Source organism: Vespula pensylvanica, chromosome 2, assembly GCF_014466175.1.
Source record: "Vespula pensylvanica isolate Volc-1 chromosome 2, ASM1446617v1, whole genome shotgun sequence".
NCBI classification, from domain to species: domain Eukaryota; kingdom Metazoa; phylum Arthropoda; class Insecta; order Hymenoptera; family Vespidae; genus Vespula; species Vespula pensylvanica.
This window is the reverse complement of record NC_057686.1, coordinates 4,290,833-4,316,286: the sequence shown is the minus strand read 5'-3', so window position 1 is coordinate 4,316,286 and position 25,454 is coordinate 4,290,833. Positions and strand designations below refer to the sequence as shown.

At 26.8% G+C, this 25,454-nt stretch overlaps 3 protein-coding genes across 3 annotated transcripts; all 3 read right to left on the bottom strand.

The window, feature by feature from the left end:
* Window positions 1-4,861: 4,861 nt before the first annotated feature.
* On the bottom strand, window positions 4,862-5,903 carry LOC122627281 (gustatory receptor 68a-like). Its single transcript, XM_043808328.1, has 4 exons — window positions 5,728-5,903; window positions 5,398-5,644; window positions 5,036-5,125; window positions 4,862-4,960 (listed from the first exon to the last, which is right to left on the bottom strand). Exons 1-4 carry the CDS (start codon window positions 5,901-5,903, stop codon window positions 4,862-4,864), a joined length of 612 nt encoding a protein of 203 aa, XP_043664263.1.
* A 1,419-nt stretch (window positions 5,904-7,322) lies between these two features.
* LOC122627280 lies at window positions 7,323-10,556 on the bottom strand. The gene is made up of 12 exons (XM_043808327.1): window positions 10,357-10,556; window positions 10,186-10,273; window positions 9,665-9,754; window positions 9,519-9,595; window positions 8,727-8,988; window positions 8,497-8,654; window positions 8,168-8,311; window positions 7,937-8,053; window positions 7,810-7,841; window positions 7,621-7,673; window positions 7,470-7,559; window positions 7,323-7,385 (listed from the first exon to the last, which is right to left on the bottom strand). Exons 1-12 carry the CDS (start codon window positions 10,554-10,556, stop codon window positions 7,323-7,325), a joined length of 1,374 nt encoding a protein of 457 aa, XP_043664262.1.
* Window positions 10,557-12,503: 1,947 nt separating this feature from the next.
* Window positions 12,504-15,915, bottom strand: LOC122627279. Its single transcript, XM_043808324.1, has 6 exons — window positions 15,846-15,915; window positions 15,590-15,775; window positions 13,142-13,263; window positions 12,837-12,913; window positions 12,686-12,775; window positions 12,504-12,608 (listed from the first exon to the last, which is right to left on the bottom strand). Exons 1-6 carry the CDS (start codon window positions 15,878-15,880, stop codon window positions 12,504-12,506), a joined length of 615 nt encoding a protein of 204 aa, XP_043664259.1. The 5' UTR covers window positions 15,881-15,915.
* Window positions 15,916-25,454: the final 9,539 nt, after the last annotated feature.

The following is a 25,454-nucleotide window of genomic DNA, read 5'->3' as shown; positions in this document are numbered from 1 at the left end:
GAAGTAATAGAACTGTAATACCAAACTGTAATCTATCGATAAGTTGCAATCAGAGAACCAAAAAATATTGGTAATGATATAGCCTGATATCACAAATATCAATATTATTCCTGCGATACATTGATACCAAAAAAGAAAAGAATAATTTTTCGATACGTTAAGTTCGTTAATTCTTTGTGTAGAAACTTCTAATTGTTCTACGAACAATTTTACCCACTGTAAAAACGAATTCATTTATCAAGTTATTCGAAAATTTTTGTATATAATACGTATATAATCTTGTATATAATATATAATTTAATAATCATAAAAAAAAACTCTTCGATTAATCGTAAACATTGTACCTTTTTTCTCGTAAAACCAGCAAAAATTATTAGGCCGTACAAGAAACTGTTTTGAATAAACGAAAATTTGGTAATTATTCCCAACATATCTGTTGCTTGAAGGTTCATAAAAGTATTAATTATATCTTTAACAGCAAAAAATAAGAAACTGTAATAAACTGAACAACAAATGACATAAATAAAACCAATCGTACGAATTGTTCGATTAACGAAATATTCTAATAAACCAGTACAAACGATCGAATTTGCGATAATCAGTGGCATAACGGATCGTTGAAACTCTTTTGACTTAAACATTTTAAAAATATAACTTTTCACTTTCTGAAAAAAATGTTTAAATATCTTTTCTTATTTATTAGAAACTACTTGCTGAAGTTTTCGAACGACACTAATTCTTACTACCAGTCTTTCTGTTGCTACTATACAAGGAGTTTTTCCATAATAGATAATATTTTTACCTGCACGTAGCTTGATATAATATACTATTTTTCTATTTGTTCTACATGTTAAATATTTTCTATGATCTTATCTTTTCAATGAAAGATATTCATACATATTCATATACATTATCTCGTTTTCAAATTAAAATCGATAAGAAATTATTCATTAAGCAGACCATTATATTGACGTTATATTTTATCGTTATTAAAGTAGACTACGAATAAAAACATTTATTCTTTGACATTTCATAAAAAAATTCACTCGTAAATTTTTATATAATATTTTTCTCCTTTCTACTATTCACAAGATGAAGGACAATTATAGATTTATGATCCCTTTTTTTATTGAATCGTTTATTTGTATCGCTTATTTCTATTATAATTATGTATGGCATTATGATACCGACATAATGAATAATTATGTTTCTTATTATTCGTCACTTTTTAAATTTACTAAATTAAAATAAATAGTACATTTTTAATTTATTTGAGATTTTTGTTGTAATACTAACAATGCAAGAATCAAATTTGTATATAACTTCAGTGATATATTTAGCCTAGAAGAATTATAAAATCGTTACATAAAATATAATAATGTATCAAAGCCTCTTTCGTTGTTCTATTACAGATACAATTAACGACAAGAATCTTCATCGAATATTTTCAGCAATACAAAATCATTGTAATGAATAGAAAAATCTCTTCGTTATTGTTACGTATTCCTGACAATAATTGATAATAATTTCCTTAGTATTATTGTGTATATTCATACTCATTCATATTCATACTTTTTAATAAAAATATAACTACCATAAATAAAAAAACACGTTTGATAAAAGAAATATAAACAGATTAATATAAAAATTTGGATGTGATAAATATTACAAAGATTTTTTTTAATTTTCTATAATTCCAGATAAATTTGTATAATGATACAAATTGTTAATACAAATTTCACGAATTATTAGTTGATAACGTCGAATTGTTAAAGAAAACTTGCGATGGTGCGTCTCCTACTTGAATAAAAATAACGAAGTAAGTCGTGATGGTAACGACCACCTACAAATAATAAATATTAATCATCTATAATTTAAATATAAATCTATAGATTTATATTATAAAAATTATACTTTCAACATACACTACGTATCAAAGTATAGTCGAGATCAAAAAAGCCACAAACTCTAAAGATCAGTGGGTTTTGAATATGCTGTAGAGTAAAGTCATAAATCTGAAAGTATTATAAAATATCAATATTAATTTATCATAAATTTTCATTTATTAATCATTACCGCGGAACGAAATTCCTTGCTGGTTGATGGTTCGTACAATTCACAAAGAATATCTCCGGTGTTCGCCGCATGTAAAGAAACATGACATGATATCAATATTTGTTTCCTTCGATATTTCGCGAAAATTTGAAAGCATATGTATAATAAAAGAAAACAATGAACATTTTTAAGGAACATACCTCCGTTACAGTTCTTGAACACACGTGAGTTATTATAATGATGTTTAACATACAATAGGAAATCCAAAATAAGAAAGTAAACGATTGTAACAATTCCGTGTGGTAGTCCATAATTGTTAAGAAATAGTACACATCGGAAGCCATAATAATAATAAAAATGAAAGCTGCAGATATAGATATTAAAATATGTAAATTGTACGCATCGTTTATATTCCTAGCAGATTTGATTAATTCCAGATGTATTTCCCTTCGACAAAAAATGAAAAATATAAAAAATCAAAATAATCATCTTATAAAATTGCACTATATAATAATTACCTGGCTTTTTTTATCTTGATTACGTCTTTATTCGACTTAATCTTTCGGTGTGTATTAAGTGACAGAGAATTGTTTCTCTCATTAATCCTGCTTCGAAGGATTCTTTTATGTTGCGGTGAATCGATAGTACTCGTCAACATGCTTTTTAATAATTCGTTTAATTGACTAAATTTTATCTTTATATACCTATTTTACGTTTAAGATTTGCATTTTTTAAGATTAACATTTGATAAGTATTTTTTTGAGATAGATCAAATGATTTACTTGCCTCATCCAGAATACGAAAGTAATGTCGGCTACTAATGATATGATAAAGGGATATCGTCCTAGGTAAAAGAAAATTAATACTATCCAGTATTTAGTCCCGAATGATATTAACCATTGATAATCTACTATCATCATACTTAGTAAGATAAAAACGAAGAATAAAATTAGGTAACACTGTTGCCAAAAAAATTGAGACAAATTCTTTGGTATATTCAGTTCATCCATAGTTCGAATACAATTTTCTATTTGCAACGTGAAGCGTCTTACTTTCTGTAAAAGATAACGGAAAATGGCGTAAGAAAGAAATTTCGGTAAATTTAATAAACTATAAAAGAACAAAAAATTTCACCTTTCTTCTGAGAATCCCAGCAACAATGGTGTTAATGTGAGACAAGTAGTTGCTATATATATATAACTTGCACATTATTATTGAAACGAATGGTTGTTTATATTCAAACATTTTCGAGGTAAATGAAAATACATAGGTCATTGACAGATAGAAAATAATAGAGAAGCAAATATAAACCATACCGATCATGTTAATGTTATCATCAGCGAAATATTCCACTAGGCCAGTGGTAAAAATCGAATTCATTATTATCAATGGTTTGATGCTACGTCGAAATTCAGTCGAGAAAGACATTTTTTAAATATTTTTCGTAGATATAGCTTTATTTATCTTTTTCTTTCGTTCGAAGAAATTGATTATTTCAAATACACTGACCGAAAAACTTAGTTCACAGAGTTCGCAGAAAAGAAAAAAATAGAATATTCTTTCTTGAATTTTTATGTGAGACTTACGAAAACTCATAACTCATTACTTGCATTAGATCTTATTACGGTCGTATTGGATATTATTCCGACCTACATTCGCATTCAAAGAGGTAGAAATTACTTTTTTCCTTTGCTCGATTATTTAATGAAAATCCACTTTTTTATTATTTAATGAAAATCCATTCCTACATTTTTTATCTTCTTACTACATAGAAATTAATAGGAAATTATTAAATACACAAATGTTATTTTTCCTGTCCTTCTCTTTGCGTTTTTTTTTTTAAGTGGAGCGTAGAAACATATTCTATTATTTTGTAAAGGAAGTGTTTATATTGAAGCAGAGAGCAAAGCTATGCATATTAGATGACCAGATAATAAGCAGCTTTTATCGTTGCTCTGATCGCTCTTCTAGCTTTTGTAGCAGTTCTAACATAAATGTATGTTTAAGAAAAAGATGAAAAGAAAAAGGAGAAGATTCAGTATATGTTCACAAGTTGTGCATAGTGCGTTATAATTTATGCGTTATAATTTATTGCAGAAATATCTTCACATTAAAATTATCTTTCTCGTTTTAACATTTATTATCGACCGGTCTTTAAATACATTCGAGTACTAATAATTGAAAAAAACTATGAATTATGAAGAAGAGATAAGTATTTCTCATTTCAACTATGTTACTAAGTTTAAGCATGCTAAATCTACGAAGAAAATTCATTTTAATTTATAATAAAGTTTAGTATCGAGAAAAATGATTGTCATTGCGATCCCTTCAACCCTTTCGAACATTCACTCTAGATACTTCTCAACAAAAATTATATGGCGATCGAAATTAAATAAGCTTGCAATCCTTTATCCAACTCCAGCAAATATCTAGCTGCATCACTTGTTTCGTTTCTAAAATATGACGAAATAGAAATAGAATAAAACAATATTTTTTATATAATCTATCTTTATTTCTCTCTCTCTCTCTCTCTCTCTCTCTCTATATATATATATATATATATATATATATATATATATATATATAACATGCAGAATTAAAGATGAGAAATTAAATTAAATTGACCTAATTAGAGACCTTTCACTTGAATCGTATCATGCTGTATGATATTTAATTGATACAAAAATTATGAAAAAGCGTGATATAAAACAGATATGATACTACAAATATAATACTTGCATCTTACGTTGTCCTTTACATCTTATATATTTGTCGAATGAAGAAACATTAAAATTCATTCATTACATTATTGAGTGGAATTATAATTTGTATTGTTGAAGAATACTTTAGGACTATCTCCGATTTGTATAAGAATAACGAGATAGGTAATAATCAAACCAGTTATCTAAAACATGCACATGTATATTAAAATCTTATAAAATGAAAAATAAGAGCAATCAATGATAAATTCTCAACTAACATTGTATATACACGTATAATCTAGATCATAGAATCCGCAGGCGGTGAAGGTTAAACGATTTTGGATTAATTGACAAGTAAAATCATGAATCTAAAACAAAAGATTATACATTCAGTATATAATTTGATATTACACAATGACAGGTATTGGTTCTTACTTCATCGCGAAATGTCTTACTGGTGGAAGGTTCATATAATTCGCACAGAATGTCTCCAGTTACCACGGCATATAGAAAAATAAGTAAAATCAATATATACTTCTATTGAACTCTTTCAAAGATTCAAAAGATTGTATATTTTGCAAATATCAGATATATGATAAAATAAAAAAAAAAGAAAGAATAACATATAAAAAGAACATACTTCTGTCATTGTTGTCTCGCATATATTGCTTATTGCAAAAATCTGGACGGTGAGGAAAAAAATCCAATAGAAACGCTTATTGATTTCTTTTATCCAAGAGTGATATTTGTTTACAAATAAGACAAAATATAGACTGTATAACAATGTACAGATAAATATAGGAGATATAATCATGAATATAAAAATTTGTAAACCATAAGCATTATTTACATTTCTGGCACATTTTATTAATTCCAAGTGGATTTCTCTTTAATGAAAAGAATTAAAGAAAATTTCTAAAAATCAGAGAAAAATAATAAATCGTTTCGTACTAATTTGTTAGTGACTTACCTGACTCTTTTTAATTTCTTAAGATTTTCATTCACTTTGTACGTTCGATAAATTGTAGATAACGAAGAAACATCTTTCCAATTATCTTTCATTCGAAGAATTCTTTTATGTTGTGGAGAATTGATAGTTGTTGTCAGCATGCTTTGCAGTACAACATTCAATTGACCAAATTTCATCTTTATATATCTTTGTAAAAGTATTCGTTATATTCAATAAATATTCATCTCCTTTTCTAATAAATAAAACGATTAACTTACTTGATCCAAAAGATAAAAGTAAAATCGGTAATCGTTATTATAATGATAGTATAATTGTTAAAGTAATAAAACTGTAGCAATAAACTGTAGTCGAACGATAAGTTGCCATCGAAACAAAAGATATTGTTAATAAATAAACCTGATATCAAAAAAATAACAAATACGCCTGTAATACACTGATATCGAAAAAAAGAAGAATAATTGTTCGATAAGTTTAGTTCATCAATTCCTTGTGTACAAGTTTCCATTTGTCCTAAGAATAATTTTATCCTCTGTAAAAATGAATTAATTCATCCAGTTATACAATATTCGTTATATCTATTATATATCAGTCTTAATAATATAATAATCACTTAACGAAAAACTTGTCTATTAATTAAAAACATACTACCTTTCTTCTTGTTAAGCCAACTAATATTGTTATAACGTAGATGAAGAGATCATAAATATACGAAAATGTGAATAATATTTCTTCAATATTTTTCTCTTGAATACTCTCATAAATGTTCCACATATCCCTAAACGTATAAAATAAGATACTATAATAAACTATACAACAAACGACATAAACAAAACCAATCGTATGAAGTATTCGATCAACGAAATATTCTATTAAGCCAGTTCCAATGATCGAATTCGTGATAATTAATGGCATAACCGATTTTTGAAATTCTTTCGATCTAAACATTTTAAAAGATTAAATTTTATTTTTTTGAAAATGCAACTTTTCATTTTTAAAAATTATTGTTTCTTTTTTTATTTTCAAAGTGACTACTAGAAGTTTTCGGATGATACTAATTCTTACAACCGGTTTTTATGTTCTTATTATACTTAAGTGTTTTCATAATATATATTATTATGACTTGCATTATTAGTTTAGAATAAAAATTATCATTTTTCTACTCATTATATTAAATACCTTTTTTTTCCTTATCTTTTCAATGAAAGATATTATATCATATTCATATCTCATTATCACATGAAAATCGATAAGACATTATTTATTAAACGGAACATTAAATTGATGTTACATTTTATTGCTCTTGAAATAGATTACAGATAAGAATAATTATTCTTCTATGATGTTTTATTTTATATAAATATTCACTCATTAATTTTTATAATACATTTATTATTTATACAATGGATAGAACAAAGTATTATCATCTTTACGATCATTTTATTATCCTTTTTTTATTGAATTGCTAACTTGAATCATGATAAAGACATGTACCGTTAGGACGTCGATGTGACAATAAAAAAGTTAATTGCATGCTCCATTATTTTGTACTTTCTTTTTATAACACAATTAATACGATATTAATTAATTCAGAAAACTTATGCTGATACTTTCCCAATTTGAATGAGAATAACGAGGTAACTTATAACAGCACCGATTATCTAAACATAATAAAAATATTACTTGTCTATAATTTAAATATAAATCTAGACATTGATTTTGTAAAAATTATAGTTTGAACGCACATTACGTATCAATATATAGTTGAGATCAAAAAAGCCATAAAATGTAAATATCAATGGATTTTGAATAAGTTGTACGATAAAGCCGCGAATCTAGAAGTATCACAAGATATTAATATTAATTTGTAATAAGTTTATTTTTATCAATTATTACCTCAGTACGAAATTCATTACTGGTTGATGGTTCGTACAATTCACAAAGAATATCTCCGGTGTTTGTCGCATGTAAGGAAATGTAATATAACATTAACACATATTTTGTTCAATAGTTCGTTCAATATTTCGTTGAAATATGAGAAAAAAAAATTTATAACCAAAAAAAAAACAATGAATAGAAACATACCTCCATTATAGTTCCTGCGCATACATGACTTACTATGAAGATTTTAAAGCCAAAATAAAAAATCCAATATAAATAAATGAATATTGAAGGTTGCATAAGATAAATGCTAGTCATTAAGAAAAAGTACACATTATAAGCCACAGTAATGATAAAAAAAAGAGCTGTTGATACGGACATAAAAATATGCAAACTATACGCATGACTTGTATTCCTAGCACACTTGATTAATTGTAAATGTATCTCCCTAAGATAACAAAAGAAAAATATAAGTGGTCAAAAATTATTTCATAAAATTGTACTATATAATAATAATTACTTTGCTTTTTTTATTTTTATAATATCTTCGTTCGATTTATACGTTTGACAAATATCAAATGATGTAGAGTCGTTCTTCCTGTTATTCAACATTCGATGAATTCTTTTATGTTGAGGCGAATCGACAGTAGTCGTAAGCATTTTTTTTAGTAATTCATTCAGTTGACGAAATTTTGTTTTTATACACCTATTTTTGGTTTAAAGATCGTTAAAATTTCAGAAATATTCAGTTTTATTTTGCAATATATTAAACGATATACTTGCCAAATCCAAAATACGAAAGTAACATCGGTTATTAACCATATGAAAAAGGGATAACGTTCGAGGTAAAAGAAAATTAATATTGTCTGGTGCCTACTAGATAATATCAACCATCGATGATCGATTATAGGCATAGCTATTAAGATGCAAACAGAGAATAATATAGCATAACACTGTTGCCAAAAGTATTTAGAAAAATCCATTGGTATATTTAGTTGATCCATATTTCGAATACAAGTTTCTATTTGCAATGTGAGATGTCTCAATTTCTACGAAAGATAACGAAAGATGTCGTAAAATAAAAATCTTTTTTTAATAAATAAAAAAACGAAGACTTTCACCTTTCTTCTGAGAATCCCAGCAACAATGGTAACAAGGAAAAACACATAGCAGCTATAAGTATGTAACTGATGCGTTATTTGCATAATCTGTGGTTTCATGCTATAATCTTCCATCGGAAATGAAAATAAATTGCCCACAGTAACGTATAAAATGATTAAGAAACAAGCATAAACCATGCCGATCGTGTTAATCTTATTATCGATGGAATATTCAACCAAACCAGTGGTCAAAATCGAATTAATTATTACCAATGGTTTGATGCTACGTCGAAATTCAACCAAGAGAGACATTTCTAAAGTATTCTTCTAGAAAACAGCTGTATTTATTTTTTTCCTCTTTCCCCGAATGCACTATTATTTTCAACAAACTGATCGAGTAATTCGTAATCTATAATTTGCAGAAAAAAAATGAATATAGATCATTCTCTGTGGAGTTTCAATGTGACACTACACCGCTCAGAACTAATAGCTTAGTCTATTTTTTATTTGAAAAATAGTGACTTTCCTTTTTTTTGCGACATCGTTCGATTAATTTCACTTATAGATATTAGCTTTTTATTTCAAAGAAATTAATAAGAAATTATTCATCACATAGATATTATCTTTTCCTATTCTTCGATATTTTTCTTATTTCCTTCCCTTCTTTTTATTGACGCAGAAAGGATGAAATGAATATGCAGTAAAATAAAATATGATACTATTTTAAATTAATTTCAATTACGTGCGATACATTTATTGAATAAAGAAATACTTTAATTCATTTATTATATCGTCGACGTTGAATTATAGTACGTATTTTTGGATACTATATTAGGTTTACCTTCAACTTGAATAAGAATAACAAGATAGGTAGTAATTAAACCAATCGCCTATAACAAATATTAAATTCGTATAAAATGAAAGATAAAAGATATCCAAAGATTGCATTTTCAACTTACATTGTATATAAATGTATAATCTAGATCGTAGAATCCGCAGGCGGTAAAGGTTAAACGATTTTGGACTAATTGGTACATAAAATCACGAATCTGAAACAAAAAATTGTACATTTAGCGTATAATATGATTTTATATGTTATCATACATTGTTTCTTACTTCATCGCGAAATTTATCGCTGGTCGAAGGTTCGTACAATTCATAAAGTATATCTCCAATTTTCCCGGCATATAGAAAAATAAGAAAAATCATATAATATGTACTTCTGTTAATATTTTTTAACGTTCGAAAAGATTCTACATTTTATAAATATCATTTATATTCATGGGTAAAAGAAGTGCAGTAAATTTTAAAAAAGACATACTTCCGTCATCGTTGTCTCGCATATATTACTGATTGAAAAAATCTCGATAACATAAAAAATAATCCAATAGAATAGTGCACAGAATTTTTCTATGCAATTTTTCAATTCGTATTTTAATAAGTTAAGGTATAAGTGATGAAATAATATAATGAGAAATACGACAGATAAAGACGTGGACATAAGAATTAGGAATCCATAAGCTTCGTTTATTATTCTAGCACATTTTATTAATTCTGAATGGATTTGTCTATAATGAAAAGAATAAGAGGAAATTACTAAAAATCAAAGAAGAACAATAAATCGTTTCGTACTAATTTGTTAGTGACTTACCTGATTGTCTTCAATTTCCTAAGATTTTCACTCACTTGGTACGTTCGATAAATTGTAGATAAGGAAAAAACATTTTCCCAATTATCTTTCATTCGGAGAATTCTTTTATGTTGTGGAAAATCGATACTTGTTGTCAGCATGCTTTGGAGTTCAGCATTCAATTGATTAAATTTCATCTTTATACACCTACTTAAAAACATTAGTTTTAATAAATATTAATAATTATATAATATAAAAATAACAAAATAATATAAAACATTTTAATAAATATTAATCTCTTTTGGTAATAAATAAAAAGATTATCTTGCCTGATCCAAAACACAAAAGTAAAGTGGATAATGAGTATTATGATGGTAGGATAATTGTCGAAGTAGCAGTAATGTAATATCCAGATGTTGTTGAATGAAAAATTCATAGAAGTGTACCAAAATATATCAAATAAAAGTAAGCCTGATATGATTAAAATTAAAAATACGCTTATGATACACTGATACCGAAAAAAAGAAGAATAATTTTTAGATATGTTTAATTGATCCATTTTTCGTGTACAATTTTCAAATTGTTCCACAAACATTTTTATTCGCTGTAAGAAGAAATCAATTTATCGAATTATTCCAATATTTTTTATATATAATATATCACTTAATAACATAATAAGCTTTAAAAAAAAACACATTTAATAATTAAAAAGATTCTACCTTTTGTCTAAATAAACCTGCAGGAATTGATACGACATAGAGAAAGAAGTTAGTAAAAAATTCAATTTTGATAATTACTATTCTCATATTTGTTACTTCATCTTGCACAAAATTATCAAGCATATTGTTTAATATATAACCTAATGTAATGTAATAAATCGAACAACAAATAACATAAACAAAACCAATCGTACGAAGCATTCGATCAAGGAAATATTCTATTAAACCGGTGCCTACGATCGAATTCGCGATAATCAGTGGCATAACAGATCTTTGAAACTTTTTCGATCTAAACATTTTAAAAGATTAAATTTTCTTTTTTCGAAAATGCAACTTTTCACTTTCCGAAAAAGATGTTTAAATATTTTTTTTAATTTATAAGAAACTACTTGCTGAAGTTTTCGAATGACACTAATTCTTACTACCAGTATTTCTATTTCTATTAAACTCAATTTTTTTCATAATAGATATTATTGTGAGATGCACTTAGCTTGGGATAGAAATTATAAATTTTCTATTTTTTTCATCCTACTTTTTCCAGCATATCAAATATCTTATCGTTTATTCTTTATCTATTCAATTCTTATCATTCTTTTATATTAAAAGTATTCATATAATTTTCATATTCATATTCATACAAATTACTTCGTTATCATATGAAAATCACTAAGAAATTATTCATAAAGTAGATCGTAGTATTGAAGTTAAGTTTTATCTTCTTATACTGCTTTCCCATTCTAATTTTTATAAGAATCCACTAGTAAATTTTAATAATTAAACTTTTATTCGATTAGAAAAATTACTAATCTAATAATGCAATCATATATATTATCTATTTGATTATGTGATTAATAATTTTATTTCATATATACATTTTATAAAAATATTGTATTAAAGATAGTTTTGCGAGTGTTTGCGAGATAAGAAAATGAGGATAAACGATATGTTAATTAATAAAATCCCATTTTCAAAGTGTACATTTACCTGCGAAAGAAAATTGCGTTCAACTTTAATAAATAGTCAATTTGAAAAATTATCAATAATAAAATGAAAAACATAAAACGAATATGTTATATTTTATAATACATATTTTCAGCATAAAAGTAGTAGTAAAATAGTTCAATTGATTTCCTTCATGTAAAAAATGAATCTGTAATTATTTTATTTATCGATAAATTTACTTTTTGAGTTGCCTTGTCACATATATAATTTATAAAAATCATTTTGAAAATAGTACTGAAGAAGAAATAAAAAACTAAATCAAATCATAAATAATATTTCTTTAGTGTATTCATACGTTAAAAAAAAATATATGTGCTATAGGTTTGTTATAAGAAAATATAAACAAATCAATACAAATATTTAATGAATGCTGTGAATATTACTAAAATTTTTTGATGGTTTCTATAGTTCCAAATGAATTAACATCTAAAAATGATCTTAAAATTTTCACAAATCATTAGCTGTGAAAGTTGAATTTTTAACGAAAGTTTGTATTGATACGTTTCCAATTTGAATGAGAATAACGAGGTAAGTAATAACAGTACCGATCACCTAAAAATAATAAACATTAATCTGTAATGTTAATATAACTCTAATAATCAATAGTAAAAATTATATTTTGAACGTACATTACGTATCAGTGTATAGTCGAGGTAAAACAAACCACAAGTTGTAAATGATAGTGGATTTTGAATAAGTTGTAGAATGAAGTGACGAATCTAGAAATATGATAAAAAATTGAGATCAATTTCTCATAAATTTTCTTTTATCAATTACTACCTCGGCACGAAATTCTTTGCTGGTTGACGGTTCGTACAATTCACAAAGGATATCTCCAGCATTCGTCACATGTAAAAAATATGATACAACATTAGTATTTATTTCGTTCAATATTTCGTTGAAATATGAGAAAAAAATATATAACAAAAGAAAAAAATGATAAATGTTAAAAGAACATACCTCTGTTACAGTTCCTGCACATACATGACTTATAAAGATAATTTTGAAACCAAGGTAAAAAATCCAATATAAATTAATACAATATTGAAAAAATCCCATATAGTAATATTTAATTAATGTATAACAGTAAGCATCGTAAGCTACTGTAATGATTAAAATGAAGGCTGTTGTTATAGAGAGTAGTATATGTAAGCCATAAGCATCGTTTATATTCCTAGCACACTTGATTAATTCCAAATGTACTTCCCTTGAATAAAAAATGAAAAACATAAAAAAATAAAATAATCATTTTATAAAATTGCACTTAATAATAATTACTTGGCTTTTTTTATCTTAATTATGCCTTCGTTCAATTTATCCGTTTGATGAATGCCAGATAATGGAGAATCACTCCTCCCGTTTCTCATACAAAGGACTCTTTTATGTTGCGGGGAATGAATTGTAGTTGTAAGCATACATTTCAGTAGTTCGTTCAATTGACTAAATTTTATCTTTATATACCTATTTTAAGTTTAAGGTGCACTAAAAATTGATAAATACTGAGTATTTTTTGCAATAAATCAAATGATTTACTTACCTCATCCAAAATACGAAAGTAATGTCGACTATTAATAATTCGACAAAGGGATAACGTTCGAGGTAAAAGAAAATAAATGTTTTCGGGTAACTAGACTCCAATAATGTTAACCATCGATAATCAACGGCTATTAGAGATATTACGGTGAAAATAAAAAATAAGATAGGATAATACCGTTGCCAAAAACATTTAGATAAATTCATCGGTATATTCAGTTGATCCATAGTTCGAATACATGTTTCCAATTGTAACGTGAAACGTCTTACTTTCTATGAAAGATAACGAAGGATGTCGTAATGTAAAAATTTCAATGAATTGAATAAATTCGGACAACCAAATTTACCTTTCGTCTAAGAACCCCAAAGATAATGGTGAGAAGGTGAATTAAGTAATCAATGTGAATATATGTTTGATACATTATTAGTGCAATAAACGGTTGTCTTCGTTTAAATATCGTAGTAGGAAACGATAATAAATAGATTAGCGAGAAATAAAAAACGATAGAGAAAAAAATATAAACTGCACCAATCTTGCTAATCTTATTATCGACAAAATATTCCACTAGACCAGTAGTAAAAATCGAATTCATTATTATCAACGGTTTGATGCTACGCCGAAATTCCACCGATGAAGACATTTTTAAGATATACTTCAAGAAAATAACTTTATTTATTTTGTTCCTATTCTCTCGAAGAACTTAATTATTTCAAATACACTGATCGAAGAACTTGATATTCAACGTTAGTAGGAAAGAAAGTATTGTAGAATATTCTTTGTGGAGTTTGGAAATGACACTACGACTGAGCAAAACTCCTTGTTTGCATTATATTTTATTAAGCCTTCATCGAATATTCTGACCTACCTTCAGAGACGTGGAAACTTTCCTTTTCTTTTATATAATCGATCGATGAACCTTACTCATAACTATTAACACATTACCATATAGAAATTAATAAAAAACTGTCCAACTCGCAAATGTTATGTTTTCCTGATCGACTCTTTATTTTTTTTATTCCATTTTTTTTTTTTTATTAGCGCAGAAAAAATGAAAAAGCGTGATGTAAAACGAAATATTGTACTATATAAAGAATTGTCCATTACGTGTGATACATTTCTCGAAGAAACGTTTTAATTCATTCGTTATATTCTTGATGTTGAATTATAATTCGTATCGTTAAAGAATATTTTAGGTTCATCTAATTGAATAAGAATAACGAGATAGGTAGTAATCGAGCCGATCGCCTAAAGCATGCATGAAATATTAAATTCTAATAAAATGAAAGATAAAAAATACCTCAAAGATAACATTTTTAACTTACACTGCATATAAATGTATGATCCAGATCGTAAAATCCATAAGCGGTAAATGTCAAACGATTTTGGATTAGTTGAAACGTAAAATCACGAATCTGAAATAAAAAATAATATATTTAATATGTAACTCGATATTACACAGTGAAACGCGTTATTTCTTACCTCGTTACGAAATTTCTCGCTGGTCGAAGGTTCGTATAATTCGCAAAGAATGTCTCCAGTGTTCGCAGCATATAGAAAAATAAAGAAAATCAATATCTACTTCTACTAATATCTTTTGTAACCGTTAAAGATTGTAACTTTCATAAATATCATATATATGGTTCTAAAAAAAAAATTGTTAAAAAGAATCATACTTCCGCCATTGTTGTCTCGCATATGTTGTTTATTGCAAAAATCTTGATGGCAAAATAAAAAATCCAATAGAAATGCGAACAGAACTCATTCATCCAATTATCGTAGTTGTTTGAAATTGAAATAGAATATAGACTGTATAAAAATGTAATAATAAATACGACGCATGAAGATATTGATGTAACAATTCTTATTTCATAAGCTTCGTTTGTAATTCTGGCACACTTCATCAATTCCAAATGGATTCTCCTTCAATCAAAAAGATAAAAGCAAATTCTTTATCGAAGAAAAATAATAATTCGATTCGGATCAATTATTACTGACTTACTTGATTCTTTTTAATTTCACAAGGTTTTCATTTCCTTTGTACATATGATAAATAGTAGATAACAAAGAATCATCTTCCCAGTTATCTTTCATTCGAAGCACTCTCTTATGTTGTGGAAAATCGATAGTCGTTGTCAGCATATTTTGAAGTACAGCATTCAATTGACCAAATTTGATCTTTATATATCTACTTAAAATCACTTATTAGGATTTAGTAAATAATGACGTCTTTATAATAAATAAAAGAATTGATTTACCTAATCCAAAAGACAAAAGTAAAGTCGATGACCATTGTTACGATATAAGGATAATTGTCAAAATAATAGTACTGTATCGTTAAAATATAGTTGAACGGTAAATTGATATTGGCGTACCAATACAGATTATCAATAATTAAGCCTGATATCATAAAAATAATAAATAGTCCTATGATACATTGATATCGAAAGAAAGAGGAGTAATTCCTCGGTATATTCAATTCATCAATTTCTCGTGTACAAGTTTCCAATTGTTCTATAAATAATTTTATCCGCTGTAAAAATAAAACTTTTTATTGAATTATTATCATTCAATATATCAGTTTCAATAATACAATAACCACTTAAAGGGAATATTTGTTAACTAATCGAAAAATATTTACCTTTCTTTTCGAAAGACCAACAAAAATTGCTATGATATAAACAAAGGCGTTATTAATAAACCGAAATTTGGTGACTATTCTTCCCACTTTCGTCGTTTTAACACGCACAGAAACATCCAACATTTCCTTAAACGTATAAAATAAAATACTATAGTAAATTGAACAAGAAATGGCATAAAAAAAACCAATTGTCCGAATCGGTCGATCAACAAAATATTCTAATAGGCCAGTGCAAACGATAGAATTAGCGATAATCAAGGGCGTAATGGTACGTTGAAAATCTTTCGATTGGAACATTTTTTAAGTTTTTAATTTTTTTTTTTTTGAACACAGCTTTTCAATTCCAAGAATAATTTTTTAGTTTCCTTTCTAATTGTAATTTGTAAGAGACTACTTGCTGGACTTTCCACATGATACTAATTCTTACTATAAGTCTTTCAGTTTTTATTACACTTGAGTGTTTTCATAATGGATATTATTTTAACTTCCATTGTCAATTAGGAATAAAAACTGCCATTTTCCTAGTCATCTTCCATCATGTAAAATATTTTTTTTTGCGCTCGTTATTTCAATGAAATGCATTTATACACATTACTTGGTTTTGAAAGGCAAATCAATAAGAAATTATTTTTTTAACAGAATGTTTTACTGACATTAATTTATATTGTTATGAAATTAAACTACGAATAAGCATAATATAAATGATTAGCTATTTTAAGTTTATTTTTCGTACATAATCCTATTAGGTATACTACTAATATAATCCGTTACTATATTAAAAAGACGAATTATTTTCGCAATTCAAATTCTAAAGAAAAAATAGAGGAGCTATGCTCCAATGAGAGTCACAAAATCACAATTATACAACTAAAATAATTTACTTCCTTCTAATATGAAAATGGAAATATAAATCTTATCAAGACATATAAATCTTGAATTAGAAATCTCTAATTTTGAAGATTCGACATTTTCCAAAATTTTCCTAAGACATCACAACGTTGAATTATTGTTTACATTTTTGAATAGTTTAGGTTTATCTCCAACTTGAATAAAAATAACGAGATAGGTAGTAATCCAACCTATCACCTGAAACATGTACGGAAATATTAAATTCTTATAAAATGAAAGATAAAAGATATCCAAAAATTGCATTTCAACTTACACTATATATAAATGTATGATTTAGATCGTAGAAACCACAAGCGGTAAACGTTAAACGATTTTGAGTTAGTTGAAAAATAAAATTACATATCTGAAATAAAAAATGATACGTTTAATATGTAATTCGATATTATACAGTGACACGCATTGTTTTTCACCTCATCACGAAATTCCTTGCTGGTCGAAGGTTCGTACAATTCGCAAAGAATATCTTCAATATTCGCGGCATATAGAAAAATAACAAAAGTTAATATCTACTTCTATTATCATCTTTCGCAATCATTAAAGATTGTAATTTTTATAAATATTGTATATGTGGTTCAAAAAAAGAAAAGAATAAAAATTATTTAAAAAATCATACTTCCTCCATTGTTGTCTCGCAAATATTATTCATTATAAATATCTTGATGACATAAAAACCAATCAAATAATATAAAGGAAAAGATTCTTTTCTCCAATTTTGATATTCATTTATGAATAAAATAGTGAATAGACAGTATAAAAGCATAATTGTAAATGTAATAGATATAGTCATAGACATAATAATTGGTACTCCATAAGCCTTCATTATGATTCTGGCACATTTCATCAATTCCAAATGGATTTGTCTTTAATTTAGAACAACGGTTTTATTGCTAATGAACACTTTATTGCTAATAAAACCGTTTCGGATTTATTGTCTATGACTTACTTGATTCTTTTTAATTTCACAAGGTTTTCATTCGTTTTGTACATTCGATAAATAGTAGATAACGAAGAATCATTTTCCCAGTTATCCTTCATTCGAAGCACTCTCTTATGTTGTGGAGAATCGATAGTTGTTGTCAGCATACTTTGAAGTATAGCATTCAATTGAGCAAATTTAATCTTTATATATCTGCTGAAGATCACTCATTATGATTTCGTAAATGTTAATTTATTTCGTAATAAATAAAGGGAATTACTTGCCTAATCCAAAAGACAAAAGTAAAGTCGATCACTAATGTTACTATAAGAGGATAGCTATCGAAGTAACAGAACTGGAACATCAAACTGTAGTCAATCGATAATCTGATATGGGAGAACCAATAAATATCGCAAGCGATTAAGTTGAATATAAGAAAAATTAAAAATACGCCTGCGAAACACTGATATCGGAAAGAAGAAGAATGAGTTCTCGATATATTTAGTTCATCAATTTTTCGTGTACAAATTTCCAAATGCTCTATGAACAATTTCAATCGCTAGAAAAACGAATCAATTTATCGATTTATTCGAATATTTCTTGTACATAATATATCACTTAATAATACATTTAAAGAAAAAAATTATCGATTAAGCGGAAACATTTTACCTTTCTTCTCTTTAAACAATCGAAAACTGTTATGATGTAGAAAAAGGCGTTACTAAAAAATGAAATTGTGGACATTTTTCCTACCACATCTGTCCCATAAACACCCTTAAAAATATCTAATACATCCTTAAATATATAGAATAAGATACTATAATAAACTGAACAACAAATAATATAAATTAAACCAATCGTACGAATCGTTCGATTAACGAAATATTCTAATAAGCCAGTACAAACAATCGAATTCGCGATAATCAATAGCATAACAGATTGTTGAAATTTTTTTGATTGGAACATTTTGAGTTTTTTAATTTTCTTATTGGAAATATCTTTTTTCAGTTGCAAGAAAAATTTTGAAATTCCTTTTTTTTAGAATATGTCACGACACTTTGTAGAAGTTTTCGAATGATACTAATTCTTTCTGCCAGTTTTTATACCCTTGTTATACTCTAGTTTCTGCGTAATAAATATTATTATGAATTATGTTATTAGCTTGGGATACAAACCGTTACTTTTCTACTCATCCAACCTTTTTCATCGCGATAAATATCTTCTTCGTCCTTGTTTCTCGATGGAAAACATTAATCAATATACATACGCATTATCTCGTTATCAAGTAAAAATCAATAAGAAATTATTTATTTAAGCAAAACTTTTATATTGACGTTATATTTTATCGTTATTAAAGATACTAAAAATATCAAAATATTTTTTTTTTTCATTTTATTTCATATAGGTATTGATTCGTAAATTATTATAATTACACTTGTATCATTTGTACAATTAATCGAGCGAAGTTATATAGTGAAGACTACTGCAGTGATTTATCATCCTTTTTTATTGAATCGGTTACTTGGATCATGATAACCATATATGTCGTTATTACACCGATACACTGAAGAATACAAAAGTTATTAGATTTTTCATTATTCTTTTCTTTTTTCACAGTGTGACTGTACGTACATGAATAATTATACTAACCGAACAAATGTGTTTGCAATTAAAATTATATAAACCGTAAGCGGAATATGCGTTACGACATTGCATCATTTGTAAAGAAAATATTTCCACCTATATAGAAAAAAATATTAATTCATATAAATTTTAAATTATTCTGTGAAAATATCGACCTCTTTTTGTGTCTCACAATCCACATTTTTTCCATTAAATGTGTAAATAATTTCGTTGGTACGTTCAGCCTAGAAAAATCGTGATATCGTTATATCAAATAGAATGACGAATCAATGTTCTTCCATACCTCTTTCCTTGTTTTATCACAGATGTAATTAATGATAAAGATCTTTATCGAATATTGTAAACATAAGAAAATTGCGTGAATGAATTCCAAAGTCAGTTCGTGTATGTCATATGTTTTTTCACGATACTTTGCATAAAATCTATATAACACGTAGGTTTCAAGCATAACACACATTCCTATTTCTAGAGATATCTGTATGCCATACATATTACTAAACCTTTTCGACACTCTGTATAATTCCAGATGAACCTGTCTAAGAAGATCAAATTTTCACATACATTATAAATGATTTTTATAAATAATAATCACGTGTATTATAAATTATTTATATTATAAATATTATAAATAATTTCAAATATATTATAAATAATCGCAAAACTCACCTAATTGTTCGTAACAACGTTTTAGTTCTATTTATTTTGTGACTAACAGTTTTCAATCGTGACTGTGTTTGTCATAATGACGATGGATTAAGTAATTGGTTTGAACAAACAAAGAGAGATTCAGTAGACAAAGAACCATGAAATTTTCTCTGCTCAATTAATTCCTTAGTAACAGAAGATTGAACGCTGTTGTCTTCAAGCAATTTGTTTGCTTGTTGAAATTCCCATTTGATACACCTAGTTTTTGAAATATATTCAATTTTGCAATAAAAACGGATTAATAATCAAAACCATTACTCACCTTATAATTGTATAGAATTCGATCACCAATAAAAATTCGATCATGAAACCATACATATGTAGAAATATTGAGAAATATACAATGGATGATTTATAAAGCGGTTGATTTGTTAAAATCTGCTCTAAAATAATTATTGTGAAAAAAACGAACAAATAAACGATAACGATCGTTATGTCCATTATAGTTCTTTTGTAAATACTGCTGAAAGATGTCGGTGAGCCTAATGCTTGAAGCGTTTTATCAATCTCGTTTATCTTTTTAACACATAATTTAGATTCCTGCATATTGTTAGTTTCAAGAAAATCATTGAATAATTTTATAAAAAAAATCATTAATATTAGTATATTATACATAATATATCGTACAGTTCTAGGACTCACCTCGCTTCGATATAATCCCATTATAAGTATTATAAATATCACTATATGATATATGATAGCTATAATAAAAGATATAGATCCGTCTAATTTATACATCCTAGTGTCATGATTCCATTGTCCGCGATAAAAAGTTCCAGCATAGTGTAAGCAGCAAAGTACCGTCATATAAAGGAAACTAATTATAGGTTTTGAATGGCCTTGAAATTCGAAGACACGCAATCCGAAAATATTGCTTAGAATATAAATCGGCCGTAAAACATCTTTCATACTTTTCGATGATATTTTATCGGTTCTAAAGATTTTTCGAACATCTTTTTTTCTAAACCTCTGAATTAAATTTCTCATAAGTATTTCTGTCTTTTTTAATCGTCGACAATCAAATCTTTCTCTCAAAAATCAAATTTGTCTATATAATAAATAAATTAATTTCCGAAGATTCAAGTTTTTAATACTTTTTCCCTCTGTTTTCTTCTTTTATTTTGTGAGACACAAGTGGAATCCGGTGAGATGTCTTTGAAGGGTATTGTAGTAATGCGTTTCAGTTCCTCCGGTGCCACTGTAAAGCTCACCGAATCAATAACGCTATCCATCTTGTTGATATCTATCATTATCTTAAGTTATTCATAGCAATATCGAAGAGGGTGGAAAAGTAAAAAAATAAATATCTAGCTGTAATCCAATTGTAGAAATTTCAATATTCTTTTTCATTATTTTTCTTGTTATATTACTAACATAAAATAAAAATACTTATTAAAGTAGTATTGCAAGATAGAAATTTAGAGATTATCAAGAAATTAATCATTTTACTAGATTTGGTCTGTATTTTGAGTTTCCCTCTATGAAAATCAATAATACGACTATTCTTTTCTAATTTACGTGATTAATATTTATGTAATATTAATTTATTATTCATTTTATTAACAACAGCTCCAATATTTCTATTATAGAACTCAAAAATGTCATCGCTCCAACACATTGAAAAGAATCGAATTGTTTTCATTTATGATAAAATTTATTTTTATTTATTTACTAATTCAATATATGTACTTAGATTGAATGAATATAGATCAAAAGTGGAATATAATGAACTGAAAATATGCAATTTGCAAAGTGAACATCGAAATAACTTCGAAAAAATGATCTATTCTTTGCTAAATTATCAATTACAAAAAATTATCGATAATTAAATCAAAAATTAAAGGACCTCGTATTATATTGTATTCCCCTATTTTACTATGAATAAATTCATTAACTTTTGTTCTGTCTAAAAAATAATTTATTGTACGTATAATTATAATTGCATTTATCGAAAAACTTATCTCTTCAGTTGTCTCGTCCAAAATGGAATAATAAAAAATCACTTTGAAACTTATATTCACACTTTTTAAATACAAGTGCTATAAAACAGTACACGTGTTGCAAAAGAAATATAAACGGATTAATATAAATACTTAATTCGATAAAGATTACTAAGAATTTCTTACATCGTATATAAATTTAAACGAATCTGCATCCAACAATGATTTTGATTTTCTGCATAATTATTAATCAATAACATTGAATTTTCAATCAACACTTATTGTGGTATATTCCCAACTTGAATTAGAATAACAAGGTAAGTTATGATAGTACCGATCACCTGAAAATAATAAACATTAGCTCTCTATAATTTTAATATAAATATAAAAATCGATGCAAAAATTATGCTTTGAACGTACGCTACGCAATAACGTATAGTCTAGATCAAAAATGCCACAGCACGTAAGCGTCAGTGGGTTTTGAATAAATTGTACAGTAAAATCACGAATCTAAAAGCATCATAAAATATTGATATTAATTTTGTAGTAAATTTATTTTTATCGATAATTACCTCAGCACGAAATTCATTGCTAGTTGATGGTTCATACAATTCACAAAGGATGTCTCCAGTATCCGTCGCATGTAAAGAAATAAGATATAACATCAATATTTATTTAATTCAGCCTTTGCTTGAAATTTGAGAAAAAAAATATAATAAACACTTATAAGGAATATACCTGGTTCATAGTTCCTGCACATACATGACATATTATAATGATCTTGATCGCAAAGTAAAAAATCCAATGTATAAAAGTAAAAGTACGATATAGCTGTTCACGGTAGTCCGTAATTATTAAGAAATAGTATAAATTGTAAGATACAATAGTGATTAAAATTAAAGCTGTTGATATAGAAAATAAAATATGTAAGCCATAAGCATCGTTTATATTCCTAGCACACTTGATTAATTCCAGATGTATTTCCCTTCGACAAAAAATAAAAAATATAAAAATTTTAAATAATCATTTTATAGAATTGCACTCTATAATAATTACTTGACTTTTTTTATCTTGATTACGTCTTTGTTCGATTTATCCGTTCGATGAACATCAGATGACGGAGAATTATTCTTCCCGTTCCTCATACGAAGGATTCTTTTATGTTGCGGAGAATGGATAGTAGTTGTGAGCATACCTTTCAGTACTTCATTCAATTGACTAAATTTTATCTGTATATATCTATTATAAGTTTATGGTTTGGTAAAATTTGATATAAATATTGAATTTGTTTGTGATAGATCAAATGATTTACTTGCCTCATCCAGAATACGAAAGTAATGTCGACTACTAATAATACGATAAAGGGATAACGTATGACATAAAAGAAAATTAATATTTTCCAGTAACTAGACCCAAATGATATAAACCATTTATAATCAATCACTATCATAGATATTACAACGAAAACTATATATAACACAGAATAATAATACTGCTGCCGAAAGTATTTAGGTAAATTCATCGGTATATTTAATTGATCCATAGTTCGAATACAGGTTTCTATTTGCAATGTGAAACGTCGCGTCTTCTGCAATAATGACAAAAAATGTCATAAGATAAACTTTGTGATGAATTGAATAAATTAGAAGAACGAAGAACTTTACTTTTCGTCTGAAAACTCCAAAAATAATGCTGCCAATCTGATACAAATAGATGTTATAAAAGTATAACCGATACGTTATTTTTATAAGAGACGATTCTGCATTACATTTCGAAAAAAACGTAAATACATTGCCGATCAAAGCGTAGAAAAAGATAGAGAAGCAAGCATAAACAATACCAATTGTGTTAATTTTAATATCGACGAAATATTCCATCAGACCAGTATTAAAAATTGAATTCATTATTATCAATGGCTTGATTTTATGTCGAAATTCAGCGGATAGAGACATTTCCAAAAATGGAGAGAAAACTGTTTCATTTATCTTCTCCGTTTATTTCTTATTTATTTCGAAAATATTAATTATTTCAAACACAATGACATAAAAATTTAGTATTAGAAGAAAAGAATGAATGATAATTTGATATTAATAAAAAAAAACACGAACGCAGGATATTTTTCGTTAAATTTTGATGTGACACTTACAACGGTTCACAACGTTTTGCTTGCATTATATCTTATTAAGAAGTTATTGAATATTGTTTTGCCCTATATACGCGTTCAAATGAGAGAGAACTATGTTTTTCCTTGATGCGGTCGTTCGATGAAACCCACTTATAAGTATTACTTTCTTATCATATAGAAATAAATAAGAAATTATTCAATACGCAGATGTTATCTTTTCTTGTACTTCTCTGTTTCTTCTTTTCTCCCTTTTTTTTTTAAGTGCAACTTTTACAGCGTAAAAAAAATCAGATGGTGGTCCGGGAAGTAGCAAAAATACTTGTTAGGATTACATTGGACAAGGGATACGATCAGATGTATTATCCAACGTAAATCATATTACTTGTCGTAAGTGATATAAGGGGAGAGCAATTGAACATGACCGACCCGTTTCGAAAATATAATTTTTCACTTTTAAAATAAATGTTAAAGTTTCCTTCTTCATTTTCAAGGGACTACTTACTGGAATTTTATAGCAGCATTAACTTTAACTACAAGTTTCTATTCTTATTATATTCGAATATTTTTATAACACATATTATTAAATTGCTAGCTTCAAAGAAAACTACTAGCAATTTTCTACTTAACTGACTCTTCCATTTTACTTAATATTATCCTCGTCTTCGTTTTTTCGATGAAAGGCACACATAACTTCGTTATCAAATGAAAATCAATGAAAGATTATTTCTTAGGCAAAAAGTTATATTGGAGTTAACATTTATAGCTACTACAGCATTTATAACTAACAAGAAGTATAATTATTTCAATTTACCATTTTATATCATATAAGAAATCACTCCTAAGTTTTTATAGTAATACTCTTATCGATACTACAATGAACAAAACAAAGGACTCCCATAGTAATTTATATACTCCCATAGTACAGAGGATCCAATAGTAATTTATGATCCTCCTTTTATTGAATCGGTTACTTGTACCATGATAACC